Raw genomic sequence first — 19,261 nt, forward strand, 5'->3', positions numbered from 1 at the left:
AACATAAATATGATCTAGTTCTTGCCACTAATCAATTTACAGTTCAGTAGGCAGAAAAGTCATAAATATTTAACATCTTGAATATCTTTTGCATCTTTACTCCTTTAATAAATACTCCTATATTAGACAGGGCTTCCCTGGTGGCTCAGAGGTTAAAGTGTCTGCCTGGAATTCGGGAGACCCGGGTTCGATTCCTGGGTCGGGAAGATCCCCTGGAGAAGGAACTGGCAACCCATTCCAGTACTCTTGCCTGGAGAATCCCATGGAGGGAGGAGCCTGGTAGGCTACAGTCCATGGGGTCGCAGAGTCGGACACGACTGAGCGACTTCACTTCACTTCACTTCCTATATTAGAGAAATCAAAAGAGATAGTTGTTATCCTTAAGGGGTTTATTTCTTAGTTGGGGCAGCCTCTTAAAACAACAGTGAGTGTATTGAAAGTACTTGCAGCTTTCAAGAAACTGGGTTTTCTGTTGTTGTTCATTCATTAATGAACTTTCACATGACAGATGCAGTGTTGGGTGCTCAGAGTGCTGGGTGGCTGTTGGAGTCATAATCATCTTTCCCTGTGGTGGTGGGCTCCCACTCAACATGGGTCATCTGGTGGGAATAACAGATATGATATGGCAGAGGATAATTTTTTTTTTCTTTCTTTCTTTTTTTTTTTAAGGAAAGAAGCTTCAAGCTGCTTTAGATGTAAGAATGAAGAGAAAAATCTGCTTAAATGGGTCTTTGTTCTAGGAAGAATCATTTGCATTGCCCTTCTTAGAAATGCAAATGTCAGGCAAATAGGCCTTGGGAAAAGATGTAATGGTTATGTAATTGTCTTGATAAATACTGTTTCAAATAAAATCTCTTAGTAGGCACAGGAAGTCTGAGAGTTCAGCTGGTCAATTCACCTAATACCTGAGGCTCTCTGAGATGGTGGGACATGGAGAAGGCAATGGCACCCCACTCCAGTACTCTTGCCCGGAAAATCCCATGGATGAAGGAGCCTGGTAGGCTGCAGTCCATGGGGTTGCTAACAGTCGGACCCAACTGAGCAACTTCCCTTTCACGTTTCATGTTCATGCATTGGAGAAGGAAATGGCAACCCACTCCAGTGTTCTTGCCTGGAGAATCCCAGGGACGGGGGAGCCTGGTGGGCTGCCATCTATGGGGTCGCACAGAGTCGGACACGACTGAAGTGACTTAGCAGCAGCAGCAGCAGAACCCAAACCCAGCTATTTGAAGTCAGTGAAAGCCAGCTTCTTAGGTGGCATGGCCTTAGCCAAGACATTGAAGGTAGAAAAGGATGCTGAAGACCCTAAACAAAAGAAATGGGAGTCTGGGGTGATGATTGAGATGCACACCAAAGGCCTGGGTTCCTGGAGGAGGAAAGATTTGGCTGACATTGAAAGCACCTGTGAACCTCCCTTCTAATGGTGATAGTGCTTTGTGGAAAGTGGCTGATCAAGGAATGTCAACTGAAGTGATCCAGTGTTCGTATCGTGAACTCATTGTTGCAAAATTCAGACTTAAAGAAGGTACAGAAACCCACAAGCTCATTCAAGTATAAGCTAAATCAAATCCCTTATGATAATACAGTGGAACTGACAAATAGATTCAAGTTATTAGATCTGATAGAGTACCTGAAGAACTATGGTTTGTAACATTGTACAGGAGGAAGTGACCAAAACCATCCCCAAAATAAAGAAATGCAAGAAGGCAAAGGGGTTGTCTGAGGAGGCCTCACAATAGTTGAGGAAAGAAGAGAAGTGAAAGGCAAGGGAGAAAGGGAAAGATATACCCAACTGAAGGGAGAGTTCCAGAGAATAGCAAGGAGAGATAAGAAGCCCTTAAATGAACAATGCAAAGAAAGAGAGGAAAATGTTAGAATAGGAAAGACTAGAGATCTCTGCAAGAAAATTGGAGATGTCAAAGGAACATTTCATGCAAGGATGGGCACCATAAAGGACAGAAATGGAAAGTACCTAACAGAAGCAGAGGAGATTAAGAAGAGGTGGTAAAAATGCACAGAAGAACTATACAAGAAAGGCCTTAATGACCCAGATAACCATGACTGTGTGGTCACTTACTTTAGAGCCTGACATCCTGGAATGTGAAGTCAAGTGGGCCTTAGGAAACATCACTATGAAAAAAGCTAGTGGAGGTGATGGAATTCCAACTAAGCTATTTCAAATCCCGAAGGATGCTCCTATAAGTGCTACACTCAATATGTCAGCAAATTTGGAAAACTCAGCAGTGGCCACAGGACTAGAAAAGGTCAGTTTTCATTCTAATCCCAAAGAAGGGCAATGCCAAAGAATGTTCATACTTTGGTACGATCCCACTGATGAATACAATCTGCACATGCTAATAAGGTTATGCTCAAAATTCTTCAAGATAAGCTTCAGCAATATGTGAATTGAGAATTTCCAGGTGTACAAGTTGGATTTAGAATAAGCAGAGGAACCATGGATCAAATTGCCAACATTTATTGGATCATAGAGAAAGCAAGGGAATTCCAGAAAAACATCTACATCATTGCCTACAAAAGCATTCAACTCTGTGGATCACAACAAACTGTGGGAAATTCTTCAAGTGATGAGAATACCAGACCACTTATCCTGTCTCTTGAGAAATCTGTATGCAGGTCAAGAAGCAACAGTTTGAAACAGATATGGAACAACAGGCTGGTTCAAAATTGGGAAAGGAGTACAACAAGGCTTTATATTGTCACCATGCTTATTTAACTTGTATTCAGAGTACCTTATGCAAAATGCAGGGCTGGATGGATCACAAGCTGGTATCAAGATTGCTAGGAGAAATATCAACAACCTGAGCTATGCAGATGATACCACTCTAATGGTAGAAAGTGAAGAGGACCTAAAGAGATTCTTGATGAAGGTGAAAAAAGAGAGTGAAAAAGCTGCCTTAAAACTCAGCATTCAAAAAGCTAAGATCATGGTATCTGGTCCCATCACTTCATGGCAAATGGAAGAAGAAAACATGGAAGCAGTGGCAGATTTTATTTTCTTGGGCTCCCAAATCACTGCAGATGGTGACTGCAGCCATGAAATTAAAAGACTCTTGTTCTTTGGAAGGAAAGTTATGACCAACCTAGCCAGACTATTGAAAAAGCAGAGACATCATGCCAACAAAGGTCCGTATAACCAAAGCTATGGTTTTTCCAGTAGTCATGTACGGATGTGAGAGTTGGACCATAAAGAAGGCTGAGTGCCAAAGAATTGATGCTTTTCAACTGTGGTGTTGGAGAAGATTCTTGAGAGTCCCTTGGACTGCAAGGAGATCCAACCAGTCCATCCTAAAGGAAATCAGTCCTGGGTGTTCATTGGAAGGACTGATGCTGAAGCTGAAGCTCCAGTCCTTTGGTCTCCTGATGTGAAGAGCTGACTCATTGGAAAAGACCTGATGCTGGGAAAGATCGAGGGCAGGAGAGTGGGTTTTGACAGAGGATGTGTTGGTTGGATGGCATCACCAACTCAATGGACATGAGTTTGAGGAAACTCTAGGAGATAATGAAGGACAGGGAGGCCTGGTGTGCTGCAGTCCGTAAGCTCTCAGTGAGTTGGATATGATTTAGCAACTGAACAAGAATTTGTCCTGTTGTCCTAGACAGAAACTGAAGCTATTTATGCACTTATTCAACAAGTATTTACTCAACACCTACTTAACAAGTGAATATGGCAGAGTCCCAGCCAGCTGTGAACCTAGTCTGAACTTCCATCGGGAGGGAAACTCTGCACTTGAGCCTAGGTGTCTGGTATACATTGGGAGGCCTCTGGACAAAACTACGCTCACCCTGAAGGAAAATCCTTAAAGATTTGTTAGCTCCCATGGGGCTGTAGTCTCCTTATAAGAAAATAAGTTTGTTTCTTTGGTCAATTTTAACCGTTATGAAAATCGCGGCAGAGGCATGTGGTGAACCCAAAAGACCAGAGAATAAAGGCAAGAAGCATGGAAATAACGCCCATGAGATGGGACTGAGGCCTCCCCAAGGAACTGGCCACAGGGGCCCCGCAGGATTGCAGACCTACGATGGACCGAGGCGTGCTGTGTGCTCTTGCTCGTCCCGTAGTGAATGGACCTGGACACAGTGATGATTTTTCACTCGTTTCACTGTTGCCTGTGGAGTATGTTGGGAAAGGTAATTTGTTATGATGGTTTACAAGGACTCTCATCAAGAAGAACAGTACTCAAAGAACTGTACTCACAAAACTGCACCTGAGAAGCCTCATCTGCATCTGCCCTGATGACTCGATCATGGTCTTCAAGGCTGAGCCTGACGCCAGAATGGGAGGAGACGCGATTGTAAATTTTTGCCACCAGAGGGTTGACTGTCAGATTATATTTTCCAAAGATGCCTGTGAGAATATCTTTGAAACTTTCCATTTCTGCATCAAGAAGTGAAGTCTTGGGGCTTCCCTGGTGATTCAGTGGTAAAGAATCTGCCTGCCAATGTAGGAGACACAAGTTCAATCCCTGGTCTGGGAAAGATCTCACAAGCCGTGCTCCAACTAAGCTTGTGTGCCACGGCTGTTGAGCCTGTGCTCTAGAGCCCAGGAACCATAACTTCTGAAGCCCTCAGGACTAGAGCCCGTGCTCCATGAAGAGAAGCCACTGCAATGGGAAGTCCGTGTACCGCAACTAGAGTAGCAACCCCCTTGTCCACAGCTAGAGAAAAGCCTGAGTTACAACGAAGACCCAGCACAGTCAAAAATAAATGAATGCATGAGAAAACTGAAAAAAAAAAAAAAAAGGTCCATGTCAAAAAGATGTTCAAGAAAAAAATAAAAGTGAAGTCTAGTTCTTGCCCCTTGAATCCGGAAGGCCTCGTGTCTTCAGTTTAGTTCAGTTCAGTCACTCAGTCATGTCCGACTCTTTGCGACCCCATGAATCGCAGCACGCCAGGCCTCCCTGTCCATCACCAACTCCCAGAGTTCACTCAGACTCACATCCATCGAGTTAGTGATGCCATCCAGCCATCTCATCCTCTGTCGTCCCCTTCTCCTCCTGCCCCCAATCCCTCCCAGCCTCAGATCTTTTCCAATGAGTCAACTCTTTGCATGAGGTGGCCAAAGTACTGGAGTTTTAGCTTTAGCATCATTCCTTCCAAAGAAATCCCAGGGCTGATCTCCTTCAGAATGGAATGGTTGGGTCTCCTTGCAGTCCAAGGGACTCTCAAGAGTCTTCTCCAACACCACAGTTCAAAAGCAGCAATTCTTTGGCGCTCAGCTTTCGTCACAGTCCAACTCTCACATCCATACATAACCACTGGAAAAACCATAGCCTTGACTAGATGGACCTTTGTTGACAAAGTAATGTCTCTGCTTTTGAATATGCTATCTATGTTGGTCATAACTTTTCTTCCAAAGAGTAAGTGTGTTTTAATTTCATCATCTGCAGTGATTTTGGAGCCCCCAGAAATAAAGTCTGACACTGTTTCCACTGTTTCCCCACCTATTTCCCATGAAGTGATGGGACCAGATGCCATGATCTTCGTTTTCTGAATGTTGAGTTTTAAGCCAACTTTTTCACTCTCCTCTTTCACCTTCATCAAGAGGCTTTTGAGTTCCTCTTCACTTTCTGCCATAAGGGTGGTGTCATCTGCATATCTGAGGTTATTGATATTTCTCCTGGCAATCTTGATTCCAGCTTGTGTTTCTTCCAGCCCAGCGTTTCTCATGATGTACTCTGCATATAAGTTAAATAAACAGGGTGACAATATACAGCCTTGACGAACTCCTTTTCCTATTTGGAACCAGTCTGTTGTTCCATGTCCAGTTCTAACTGTTGCTTCCTGACCTGCATACAAATTTCTCAAGATGCAGGTCAGGTGGTCTGGTATCCCCATCTCTTGAAGAATTTTCCACAGTTTATTGTGATCCACAGAGTCAAAGGCTTTGGCATAGTCAATAAAGCAGAAATAATGTTTTTCTGGAACTCTCTTGCTTTTTTGATGATCCAGCGGATGTTGGCAATTTGGTCTCTGGTTCCTCTGCCTTTTCTAAAACCAGCTTGAACATCAGGAAGTTCACTGTTCATGTATTGCTGAAGCCTGGCTTGTAGAATTTTGAGCATTACTTTACTAGCGTGTGAGATGAGTGCAATTGTGCAGTAGTTTGAGCATTCTTTGGCATTGCCTTTCTTTGGGATTCTTATAACCAAAAAATGTGGCAAAAAAAAAAATGCTATGTGACTGATGCTAGGTAATGACAGGGAATTTAAACTGCTCAGTGTGTGTGGGGTCTTATTTGAGGGGAATGAAAATATTGTGAACCTAGATGGAGGTGGTGTTTGCTCAACATTGTGATTGTAGAGAAATTTCCCTTCACCTGAAAACATCATTCTTTTTAAAGGTGCTTTAATTTCCACTGTATAAGCTAGAACCCTCATACCTAGCATTCCGAGCCCCTGGTTGAGACCTATGACTGCCCTGAGCCTCCCATGCTGTGAGGACGCCCAGACCACATGCAGAGGCCACATGCAGCTTGTCCCTTTGTGGGCCCAGCTCAGCAACACAGTGCCAGAGAAGGTGCTTCTACATGGTTCTAGCATGTGGCCATCCAGTAACCATGAGCCACTGGAGTTCTCTCAGCTGAGATGGGACATTGGAGAGCAGAAAAGAACCATTCCTCTGTGCCCTTCCTAAAGTACAGACTCACAGGATCTGTGAGCAAACTAAAATAATTGATTTAAACCACTAAGCTTCAGGGCAATTTGTTAAGCAGCAGTAGTAACAGGACCAATAATCATTAATCCACAGAGAACACTCATTTAAATTTCCACTGGAGAGAAGTTAACTTTGCACAGAAATGCACGCCAGTTCTATCTGGAAGCTAAATTTTGTATCCCTAAGTATCTTTCAACTATTTTGCCACCCCTCTCCTCCCATGTCATCAATATATCCAAGAAAAAACAAATGGGTTTCTGGATGTGTGTGAATATGTTAAGTCGTGTCCGACTCTCTGCGATCCCATGGACTGTAACTCCTCTGTCCATGGCATTCTCAAGGCAAAAGTACTGGAGTGGCTTGCCATGTCATTCTCCAGGGGATCTTCCTGACCCAGGGATCGAACCTGCATCTCTTGCGTCCCCTGCATTGGCAGGTGGGTTCTTTACCACTGAGCCACCTGGGAAGCCTGGGTTTCAGGATACTCATACATAAATGACTTGGACTCATTTGTACAAAACTGCAACTTGTTTCGTTTCTTGAGCCACAGTTTGATCTGGGTAATGTAACTTGCCACCACCTCCTCCCTTGGCATGGTCTTTTCAGAATATGAGAAAACCCTTTCCACCCAAGAGTACCAGGCATGACTGACTCTCCTGCAAGATAAAGCAGCAGAGTTGAACAAGGCCCATCATCAGGGAGGGAAGATGGTGCTGTAGGTCTGACATGTATTTATCTAGGCAGGGCCCCGCTTTACCTGGAGGAACAGGAGCCACAGGCTCATCAAGTGATTCACCCAGTGTGCACAGAATTGAACTCGGAACTACATACTTTGAAGCACATAGTCTTTCTTACCACAAAGAGTAAAAGGAAGTAAAAGAATAGAACTGGGAGACAAGAAAGAGGATTCAATGAAGACTCTACTGCAAAAAAGAAAAGCCCCATTAATAATCTAACTTTTCAAAAAAAACTTTGAGACTGATATTGTATTGGCCAGTAACATTTTAATTAACATATTTTTCAACATCTAGATTTTACAGATAATACATGTTTAAACTTTTAGTACTAGACAAAAATACCTAGTTCCAAAACTTGAAAATTCCAAATATCAGTATTTGAAAAAAGGTATTAAGGAAAAAAAAAAAAAAGGTACATGTAAAAAGCTTACATGAAGAAAAAAAAAATTTTTAAGAAATTAATGAAAGAAAAAAGGTCCATGAAGAACTGTGGCTGCAAAAAGAGCCATGTAAGAAATTATTGGCTGTGTCAGTCTCTTGGTACTTATGTTAACAAGTATTGGTTTATGCTTTGTCTTGAGAACTATTAGGTTATTTGGAAGCAATATCATTTCTCATTTTTCTTTGTTGAATTACAATCCCATTATACATGTGGTATTTCTGCTCAAATTTGACATTGGATATATGCTGGGAGAATTTAATAAAAATGATTTCCTCTAAGTTCTAGTTACTGAATGATGGTTAAACATGTTCTAAGAATTCAACATTCAACCAACATGTGAAGTTTTCTAGCATATATCACTTTTTCCTCAAGAAACCATAGGCCATCATTAAAATATTTTAAACCTTCGCAATTATAAATCTGGAAAAGGTCCAGTTCAGTTCAGCCACTAGTCCTGTCCAACTCTTTGCGATCCTATAGGCTGCAACACACCAGGCTTCCCTGTCCATCACCAACTCCTGGAGCCTACTCAAACTCTTGTCCATCGCATTGATGATGCCATCCAACCATCCAATCCTCTGTTGTCCCCTTCTCCTCCTGCCCTCAATCTTTCCCAGCATCAGGGTCTTTTCCAATGAGTTGGTTCTTCACATCAGGTGGCCAAAGGATTGGAGTTTCAACTTCAGTATCAGTCCTTCCAGTGAATATTCAGGAGACTGATTTCCTTTAGGATGGACTGGTTGGATCTCCTTGCAGTCCACCGGACTCTCAAGAGTCTTCTCCAACACCACAGTTCAAAAGCATCAGTTCTTTGGTGTTCAACTTTCTTTATAGTCCAACTCTCAAATTTTTTTTAAAAAACGTTATCTGATGTTACATGCTGACATTTTTAAAGGGTGAAATGATCTGATATCTATGATTTTCTTCAGTAAAATGTGGGAGTGTTGAGAAAATATGATAGATAGGCCTCTAGTTCCTAGTTGATAAACTGAGTGATAAGTAAATGGAGATTTATTATTTCATTCTCTCTATTTTTATAGACAGGCTTCCCTGGAGGCTTAGTGATAAAGAATCCATCTGTAATGCAGGAGAAGCAGGTTTGATCCCTGGACCAGGAAGATCCTCTGGAGTAAGAAATGGCAACCTATTTCTTATTCTTGCCTCAGAAATCCCATGGACAGAGGAGCCTGACAGGCTATAGTCCATGGGGTCGCAAAAGAGTCAGACACAACTTAGCGACAAAACAAAAACAATAACAAAAACAACTTTTATTGACATTTAAATTTTTTGTGATTAAAAAGTTATAGCACCAGAAGTAATCATGAGACCATTTTTACAGCTTCCTCTAAATGGTAAAAAATTTATCACCATGTTTGGGGGTAAGCTTTTTCTCCAAGGAAATATTAAATATGTTTTTTAGATTTTCTTCTATTTCTTTCTCATTCAGTGTCTTAAACTCTACCAAATCTGTATTGTCCTTATAATTGAATCTCCTGTAGGTGAGGGTGAAACCCACTAAGCAATGAACACCTTCTGGGGTCTGCAAGGAGCAAAATGACTTGCTTGTAAACACAGATGCTGGAGACTCTTGAAGGTATGTATTCACAGACTCAAAGTCTTTAATCGTTCGAGGTTCAAGAGTAAAAGAGTAGATTTTCCGATACTCATTCTTTTCCAAGAGGTCAGAATCCAGAAAGTCTTGGTTTGGGATGTACTGCTCTCTTCTGATTTGGTCCAGGTACCAGGTTCCTCTGTCTTCAGTCAAGCGGAAGATGCAAGGCGTCTGGGGCTGGTACTTCCCAGAAATTAACTCGAGAGGCTGCCACATCTGGTAAGAGCGCCCAAACCCAGCATCAGCTATGTAGTCCCTGCCGTCGATGGTCACCTTCAGCAGGAGGTGGATCATGGCGCTGCTGTATTTGTCGTTGAATGTGTTGTACACATACCCTCCCAGTATGGTGGTCTCAAAACCGATCATGGTCAGGGCCCAGTACAGAAGGTGGTTGACTTGGAGACACCACCCACCCCGTTTCCTCCTCACAATTTGATCAAAAATGACCTCTAAGTCCAATTCCATGGCTTCCCCACAGTGGATGTTAAGGTTCTCAAAGGGAATGGCTCGGATCTGATGCTGAAGAATGTCAGTTAATGTTTCCAAGTCCAATTTGTCCCTCGAGTTCTTATAACCAATTCTTTCAAAATATGCGTTAATGTCCATGGTTCCTAAAGGAGAGGAAAACAAAACAAAAGCAAATATATTGCTTTTATACTTGGATTTCTTTGATTAGCTTGATTATAACAAATGTATTTTAAATATAATATTTTAATAGGCCTTTAAATATTTAAGGCATAATTATATGCCTTTTGTGTGTATGCTTTTCCTGTTTTAATGCCTTTTGCATGTACAAGTTCACAGATGAAGAAGAAAAGTATCACTTCTTCCATGTTTTGAGCACGAGAAGTTGGAAATCCAGATGAAGTGATGAGTAAAATCACAAAGAGCTTACATGTGGTTTTCTTGGTGATGAGGAAGGAGAGGTACAAATTGGCATCAATGAAAATAGAGTTTACAAACAATTTCTAATATAAACAGGAGAATGATATAATAGGCTACTTGACCCGCTCAGTTTCCTCTTTAGCTGAACTTTACAGAAATTTCCCTACTCAACGCGTCAGTTTGTTCACAAACTGATTTATTCATTTATTCAGTAAATGGTTGCTGAAATTTTACTATGTGTAAATTACTAACCTAGTGATTGCTTGTCTTAAAAAAATCCTATATTTTATGGGGGCTGGTATGACACAGATAATGAAATGAATTTTAAAAACACATGCAATTTCTTAGATTGGGATCCGTGCTCTGGAGGAAATAAAGCGAAGAAGGAAGATAAGACATGCACAGAGAGAGCTTCAGTTTCCAGTAAGGTGGGCAGAGAAAGCTTCACTGTAATTTTAAGGATGGGAGAGAAGGAGCTACGTCCATATGTGTGGGAGGATCACTTAGGAAGAACCAGAGAATTTTTAAAAAGTCTTATACCGAACCCTGCCTAGAGTGTCCAAAGAACATTCAAGGAAGCCAGGAAGAAGGAAGCAGAGGGACTGAGAGGAAGCCTGGACCGAGATGAGGCCTGGCCTTCCGGCTCTTCCTCTGAAATGAGGAATCACTGTGAGAGGGGCAAGGGGAAGCCTGCACTTTGGGCAAAGTGCACCGTCGTCCAGTTGATACGTATGGATGGGGACCTGCACACACGGAGCTGAAAGAAGAGCCACGTGGCCCAGCCAGGAGCAACTCAAAGCACCTTTGCTCCAGGTCCAGTGCTTTGCTCACGGATGGCGTGTGGCCTGAGTCTGCTCTCCGAGACTCTTCTGAGGGACTCTGCTGAAGCCTAAGCAGGTGCTTTTCCTGCAGGGCCAGAAGCTGGTGGGATATTTGCCCAAAGCTAGTAGGAGATCTTGCTGAAGAATAGCACCCACCAAGAATTTAATGAGTTGAGGAATGAAAAGCAGGAGAAAGAAAGATGGGAAAAGACATCAATCAGGTCTTAAGCTATATCTTGCTTTTCTGGTAAGGTGAGTCAAAAAAAAAGTTCTTATTTTGTAAAATTCCATGTTGAAAAAGTTTCTGTCCATTAATCACTGATTGTAACAGTGGTGTATTACCTTTGGTAAGGTGACATGGCCTGAGGTGAGAGGCTTAAAAAGGCCTGCCCTAGGTTAATGGTGATAAGCTATGTATTTCTGTTGTCCTTCTTAATGTCTTTTCTTTCAGACTCACCTAGTTCTTTGTTTTAATCAGTTATTCTTCCCATTTTGTCAACTTTATTCTTGGTATCTATAATCTGATCTCCAAATCTCTTAAGCTTATTTCATTTCTTCTCAACTTTATATCCATCAGTTTCCTTTCTCAACATCCATAGAAGCCAAAAACTCGACATCAGACAGGGAGAGAACAACTGGTACTGAGCCAGACCACCACAGACCCTCTTCCGCTTCTATATCCAACCAGTGCTGGCAGGTAAGGAGGGCAGCTGCTGCGGAACAAAGAAATAGGATTTGGACCTGCCTAACCACTGCATTTCAGAGAAGGCAGCGGCACCCCACTCCAGTGCTCTTGCCTGGAAAATCCCATGGACGGAGGAGCCTGGTGGGCTGCAGTCCATGGGGTCGCTAAGAGTCGGACACGACTGAGTGACTTCACTTTCACTTTTCAATCTCATGCATTGGAGAAGGAAATGGCAACCTACTGTAGTGTTCTTGCCTGGAGAATCCCAGGGATGCGGGAGCCTGGTGGGCTGCCATCTATGGGGTCGCACAGAGTTGGACACGACTGATGCGACTTAGCAGCAGCAGCAGCAGCAACCATTTCATTTACCAGTGGGTTAACCCACCTTCTTTTATTTGGAAATTAATGTATAGTTTTTTAAGTTATATTTTGACTTTAAAGTTTTTTTCTTTGTTCCTTCTTTTTTTAAAGATATGATGCTAACTTAGAATTTAGTAACCTCAAGTCCATTGAGAAGAACCCAGTATTGGAACCTGAATGCAGGCAGCATGTGATAACCAAAGTATACCTCCGTGACTAAATAGAAGAATGATGAACTACTGAAGCTAAGATAGAAGGTGAAATACGGAGCCACTAGGAAGTAGCTGTCAGGATAAAACTGGATGAGAACTCTGCAACATTTATACATTGACTTGTAACTTAGATGTGCACTGATATATTGCCTCGTTTCACTTGATCATAAATACAAGAAAAGAATAAAAGGAAGCAGAGAGAACACACTTAGGGAGTCAGCTGAGATGTCTCAGAAAAGCAAACCGTTCTATGGAAGTTCGATGTAGATGGATTCTCAGCTTTAATTCAAAAGACTTGGAATGTTTCTTCTTCCTGGTTCACAGTTTAGAAATAATAGAAAAATAGTTTTAAATATATCATAGTCTTCCTTGAAAACAAAGAGCAGCAGTTCTGCTGGGACACGAATAGGAAGAATGTTTAAAATCACAAAATAGAAGGAAAGAGAGTGACATGGCCATCTGCACCGCACAGGGGACAGAGCTAGACGTCCAGTCACAGGCGATGGGAGCAACATGGGGGCGGGGCGCTCAGCCCACTTCCTGGGGTTTAAGTCACAGGAGGACTCGAGCACAGTGGGCCAGGCAGTCAACAAGGATGGGTGAACCCTGTTCAGGCCCCTGATCGATACTACAAGTTTTACCAAACACATCAAAGACCAGCATGTAAGGGAGCACCTGTCTTCCTTTAGCTTTAAGTATAATTGCGACGGCTTCCCAGTGGTGCAGTGGTAAAGATTCTGCGGGCCAGTGCAGGGCACTCAGGAGACCCAGGTTCCATGTCTGGATCAGGAAGATCCCCTGGAGGAGGAAATGGCAACCCACTCCAGTATTCTTGCCTGGAGAATCCGGTGGACAAAGCAGCCTGGGAGGCAACAGTCTGTTCAGTTCAGTCGCTCGGTCGTGTCCAACTCTTTGTGACCCCGTGGACTGCAGCACGCCAGGCTTCCCTGTCCATCACCAATTCCCAGAGTTTACTCAAAGTCATGTCCACTGAGTCAGTGATGCTATCCAGCCATCTCATCCTCTGCATCCCTTCTCCGCCTGCCTTCCATGGGCTACAGTTCACGGGGTCACGAAAGAGTTGGACGTAACTGAGTGACTAAGCAGCAGCAGCAGCCGACACGCATACACGCACAGCGCTGCCGACACGCATACACACACAGCGCTGCCGACACGCATACACGCACAGCGCTGCTGACACGCATACACGAACAGGGCTACCTCCCCGCAGCCTGTGCAGATGCAAGTCAAAGTGAAAAACTCAGAAGAGAAAGGCAGAATCGACTCCTTATATTATAGGACAGAGTAGAAAAATTGTGGCTAAACTACTTTAAAAACACGTTTTAAAGGTGACCGAAGTGAAAGCCATTCTACCCGCTGACCTCCGCCTCGGGTGCAGAGGGTAAAGAACAGAGCCTGCTCAGAGCGCCCTGCTCGGGCCCAGGGTGCTGCGGAGGACTCGGGACCGAGGCTGGTGTGGGGGGATGCTGAGTGTCGGCCACCTGGGTCCCCTCAGGTCTGTCTGACCACCTGGCTGTGCCCCTGACAGGCCTGGCTTCAGGACCTGCACACGGACTCTTTGGCAGACCTCCTGGGGGCTCCTGGAGCGGCTGTGCCCTCCTGTGTGGAGAATCAGACGTGTCAGGGGCTTTGTGTCCTCTTAGGACAGCCCTTCATGGGGACTCACCGGCGTGATGCCTTGATTTGAGAAAAGACTCTGTCTGGAGTTGTGATTCCCACCTGGGCTGGCACTGGGGCTTGCCCAGGCGCCCTTTCTTCACGAGGCACTTGCTCACCGGGCCGGACTCAGGTCTGAACCTGGGGATCCTGACAAGTCACGTCAGTGGCCACTGGGGAGAGCTCTGTGGGAGAGAGCTAAGATGCACAGGATGAGGCAATTTCTAGAGGGCCCTGAAAGTCAGGCCAGAGAGACTTCTTCTGTCACCAAATGAATGCCCGTTGCTTCGCTGAATGGACAAAGGCCAACAGTCATCTGGCTGCTGCAATGTATCCCTAAGTGACACGGTTCTTCAGTTACCAGTTACCTCTCTGATGTAGCCCCGGAGAGCAGGTTGAGATGAACACCTCAGCTCCCAGTCTGGGGTCTCTACGCCTTTCACATCCAGCAGTGGTTTCAATTGTTTAATTTTATTTTACTTTATATTTTATTTTTGAGCTAGAGAAATCCTGATTCTTTCCCCAAACAAAATTGTAAGCCAAAGTCTAAAATAGAATAATTGAAAACAGGTTCGTCCAGAGGCAGTCTGGCCCTGAGATGCTGCCCTCACAGCTCAGCGGTGCAAGCAGCCAGGGTGGTTGCGGACTAAGGTGGCGTCTTCCATCCCAGCTGCCCACACTTCAGACACGACCGCCTGGAAGAGCCTGAGATGGTGCGAGCGAGTGGATTTTCTTCCTGTATGTGTTTCACATACTGTCTGTTTCCTTTACTCTGACTCAGTGATGGCATCCCACTGGATTAACACTAAGACTCACTCCCGACCCCAGGGCAGAGGGGCATCTGCTTGATCCTGGGATGGAAGGGAGCTGCGAGGCCAGCCCTGCTCTGAGGCCGTCGGACACCCTGCCTTAGCTCACCGAAGGCCCGCGGCTCTGCCAGGGCTCTGCGCTGGAGCTGCAGAGTCAGGCAGGTACTGTGGGGACCGCTGAGCAGGCCCCCAGAGCCCGTCTAGACGGCAGAAGCCGAACAAAGCCAGACTCCGGGACAGAAGTAAGAGGGAGTTGATAGTTTAAAAAAAATCTCATTTTGAGGGGAGGAATGGAGGAGGAACTAAAGTGAGGTCCCAGGGGCAGGGAGTGAGGCGCCGAAGTCACACTCTGGGCCAGAAGCAGGGGCAGGATCTCCCGCCAGCCTTTCTGCTGTGACTGGAGGTGTTAGTCGCTTAGTCGTGTCCCACTCTTTGGACACATGGACTGTAGCCCGCCAGGCTCCTCTGTCCATGAGATTCTCCAGGCAAGAATACTGCAGTGGGTTGCCATGCCCTCCTCCAGGGGAGCTTCCGGACCCAGGGATCGAATCTCTGTCTCCTGCATTGCAGGCAGATCTTTTACCGTCTGAGGCACCAGACAGGAAGCCTGTCATGACTAAACAGATTAAGGATGCTTGGGGCTAGTGCACTGGGAGAACCCAGAGGGATGGTATGGGGAGGGAGGAGGGAGGAGGGTTCAGGATGGGGAACACATGTATACCTGTGGCAGATTCATTTTGATATTTGGCAAAACTAATACAATTATGTAAAGTTTAAAAATAAAATAAAATTAAAAAAAAAAGAAGATATGCAAAAATGTAGATTGAAAAAAAAAAAAAATTGGTGTGACAATCACACGACCTAACTAAACCATTTAAAGTGAACGATTCAGTCCTTTGGTACCTTCACAACTTGGTGCAGCCACCCTTCTGTTTAGTTCCGAACTCTCTCACGCCCCCAGTAAGACCCCAGACTCGTGGGCAGGTACTCCCCAACCCCTCCCGCCTCTGCAGCCCCCAGGCGCCTCCCTGTCTCTCTGAGGGCTTCCAGCTTCAGCTGCTGCGAACAGCGCTGCAGACAGAATCTGTGCCCAAGTGCTTTTTCCTGTATCTGATTTCAATTCACTGGGTATGTGCTTAGAATAGAGCTGCCCAGCTGAAGAGTAGGATTTAGAGATGCTTCCAGTGGCTTTTCTTTCCCTGAGCTCTGAGTTTCTTTTCCTCTCCTTCCCACCCCTTCCCTTTGCTGTTCAGTCACTCAGCCTTGTCCAACTCTTCGTTATCCCATAGACTGTAGCCCACCACACTCCTCTGCCCATGGGATTTCCCAGGCCAAGAATACTGGAGTGGGTTGCCATGCCCTCCTCCAGGGAGCTTCTCCAGGGAATCTTCCTGACCCAGGGTTCGAAACTGTGGCTCCTGCATTGCACGCAGATTTTTTTTTTCCGTGAGCCACCAGGCAAGCCCTCCCTTCCCTTTTCTTACCTGTTTTTTTGGTGTCGAAGCTTACTGCAAGGACCTGTGAACCAGCCCAGTCCTAGGGTGCAAGTGGCCAGCCCAGTGATCTTCTGGATGAAAAAAAAAGAGGTTGCCTGGCAAGCCAAGCCCACAGCCCCTCTTCACAATGCTGAGAGCGCAGGCGGGCTGCGGAGCTGCCCGTCCAAGGAGAACAGCCAAAGAAGGTCAGACTCCATCAGCAGAAAGGTCTGAATGTTTGTTTTGCCTTTTATTCCCTTTTGAGGAGAAGTAGAAACTCAGATTTGTGGGTGTAATCTACCTGTTTTTACAACTGGCTCTGAACTGTTGAAACCTGTCAAGGCCAAACAAAATAAGTCTCTGGGTGGGATGGAACTATATATATATAGTTGGCAGGTAACAACTTTTTTCTGAGTGCGAGAGGGTGGGATCAGCTATTGTGTGGCTGAGAAACTAAACAGTGACTCAAGGGAAGGTAAAGTTCAGTGATCAGAGAGCAAACAGGCATATGGTTTTTGTGGGCACAGGTCAGGGCAGGGGAGCAAAGTCCAGAGCAGGCAGCTCACAGGGCCCCTGGCTTTGGAGCCCTCCGCCTCCACAGGCTCCTCTCTCCTGCAGAACTCTGCTCATCAGTGCCCAGGGAATGCTGTCATCAGCCTGCCTGATGGTGAGAGAGTTGTTCCTGGCATGTATGGCTCCTGGAGACCCTTGGGCCCCTCCTTCTATCCAGAGAAAACCTCCCAAGAATTCTCTTACACTGTGCAGACAACGCAACCCAGCCTCCCTGGGTGTTTTGGGACCAACAGAGAACTTCTGATCCCTTAATGCCGGAGGAGCCGGAGTGACCCTGAACTTGCTGCCTGCAGGACTGACTGAGCCCTTGGGGACACGCTCAGTTAGGTTCAGAGAAGGTGGACATCACTGTTGAAATTATCCGAGAGGAGAACACTGTCCTCTGAAACACGTGTTGTACACATTAGCTATCTTTTATATATTCCTCTAATCCTCACAACAGACTTTCTAAGTAAGCTCTCTTATTAGCTCCAGCATTCCGAGGGATAAACTGACGTTTAGAGATGCTTCTGTGTCCTGCCGAGTCTTCCCAGCTGGCGTGTTGGGTGGCTGTGACGCTAACCCTGACAGCTGCAGTGGGGGTCTGCAGCTCTGTTATCCTGCACAGCAATTACAGCGTAAGCACGTGTCAGGCAAACTTCCTGAACTGTCCTAGGACCTGAAATTCAGTCTCCAGTCCCCTGGACTCACATTTGAAATAGGATCAAGCCCCAATTTCCAAGCATAAACAGGTCACTCACCGAGCTCTCTGGGACCCACGACCAGGAATCAGGGCGACGGCCACCCTTCCACTTCCTGGCCCAGCCCAGGAAGAGCTCTCCTTCCTGTCTGCAAAGTGCTCCACCCCCGAGTCTAGTTACCGTCACCCCGGAGCTCTGGGAAATGTAGTCGTGGGGACTTGGGTTGACCCTGTGCCCCTCCTGTTCCAATGTACCCTGGTGAGCCAAGGCCTCGGGGTTCAAAGGGGAGGGACCTTGTAGTCCACACAGTTCTTACTCTTAGGCAGCCTGAATATGGATGTCCTGTGTGTGCTGTGGGAGGTTAGGGTTTTGAGAGGCTCCAAGAAGCGCAGACCCATTAGCCTAGAGGAGCAGGAGGACATGGACATTTTAAATCACTGCCCCCTCCCCAGGTTATGACAGCATTTCCTCATCAATTTCCAGGAAGCCCCCAACTTTCTATTCTTCTTCCCCAAGAGGCAGTGTGTAATGTGGTCTAAATGTGTCCACATAGAAGTTATGAGAGAGACATACATAATATGCTTTTGCTTCTGTGTTTCTGATTTATGTTAATGATATTAGCCCATCACTCTGCTGTCTCTAATGCATTTCTCTCTGTTTTGTTGTTGCTTAGTTGCCAAGTTATATCCGACTCTTTTGAGACCCCACGGACTTGTAACCTGCCAGGTTCCTCCGTCCATGGGATTCTCTGAGGCAAGACTACTGGAATGGGTTGCCATTTGCTTCTCCAGGGGATCTTCTCCATCCAGGGATCAAACCTGGGTCTCCTCCATTGGCTGGTGGATTCTTTACCACTGAGCCCCCCAGGAAGCTTCATTTCCCTCTACGGTTTACTTCCGTAACTGTCTTCATGACACAAGTGTTGCCTTCTGCTCTCTCAAACACTGAGAGTTCTAGTCTGTGCCTCTGGTATAACTCAGCATGAACTTGGAACTCTCTGCCTGAAGGCTTTCTCCTGGCCTCTGCTTGGGCAGGTCAGATGGGCCTGCAACTAACGGCCCTGCAACACCACTTGGCCCGGAAATGGGAGTGGGAGCATCCGTTTCTAAGCATAAGCAGAGCCTGGCACCAATATTTCCACTGCTCTAGACAACCGTTGGAGAAGGCGATGGCGCCCCACTCCAGTACTCTTGCCTGGCAAATCCCATGGATGGAGGAGCCGGGTAGGCTGCAGTCCGTGGGGTGGCGAAGAGTTGGACACGACTGAGTGACTTCACTTTCAGTTTTCACCTTCATGCATTGGAGAAGGAAACGGCAATCCACTCCAGTGTTCTTGCCTGGAGAATCCCAGGGACGGGGGAGCCTGGTGGGCTGCCGTCTATGGGGTCGCACAGAGTCGGACACGACTGAAGCGACTTAGCAGCAGCAGCAGCAGCAAAGTGCAGGGATACTGTGTCCAGAGTGTGTGTGTGTGAGTCGTGCAGTCGTGTCCGGCTCTTTGCGACCGCATGGACTGTAGCCCACCAGGTTCCCATGTCCCTGGGATTCTTCAGGCAAGAACACTGGAGTGGGTTGCCATTCCCTTCTCCAATATCTGTAGTATATGAAGGTAAACCCC

The 19,261-nt window shown here is 45.7% G+C and overlaps 1 protein-coding gene across 6 annotated transcripts; it reads right to left on the reverse strand.

Annotated features, from left to right (window-relative positions):
• Positions 1–9,102: 9,102 nt before the first annotated feature.
• Positions 9,103–17,797, reverse strand: LOC133240076 (arylamine N-acetyltransferase 1). Of its 6 annotated transcripts, none has more exons than XM_061404667.1 (4): positions 17,704–17,796; positions 16,400–16,482; positions 14,117–14,291; positions 9,103–10,077 (listed from the first exon to the last, which is right to left on the reverse strand). In XM_061404667.1, exon 4 carries the CDS (start codon positions 10,070–10,072, stop codon positions 9,200–9,202), a length of 873 nt encoding a protein of 290 aa, XP_061260651.1. In that variant the 5' UTR covers positions 10,073–10,077; positions 14,117–14,291; positions 16,400–16,482; positions 17,704–17,796; the 3' UTR covers positions 9,103–9,199. The 6 variants fall into 6 exon arrangements, with proteins under 6 accessions (XP_061260651.1, XP_061260652.1, XP_061260649.1 ...); XM_061404668.1 differs by having other exon boundaries at positions 14,117–14,304; XM_061404665.1 differs by lacking the exon at positions 14,117–14,291 and having other exon boundaries at positions 16,400–16,647; positions 17,704–17,797.
• Between the last annotated feature and the right edge of the window lie 1,464 nt (positions 17,798–19,261).

This window comes from Bos javanicus, chromosome 27 (genome assembly GCF_032452875.1).
Source record: "Bos javanicus breed banteng chromosome 27, ARS-OSU_banteng_1.0, whole genome shotgun sequence".
Classification (NCBI taxonomy): Eukaryota; Metazoa; Chordata; class Mammalia; order Artiodactyla; family Bovidae; genus Bos; species Bos javanicus.

Coding starts and splice junctions, on each gene's coding strand:
- LOC133240076 (XM_061404665.1), bottom strand. CDS start 10,072: ATGGACATTAACGCATATTTTGAAAGAATTGGTTATAAGAACTCGAGG.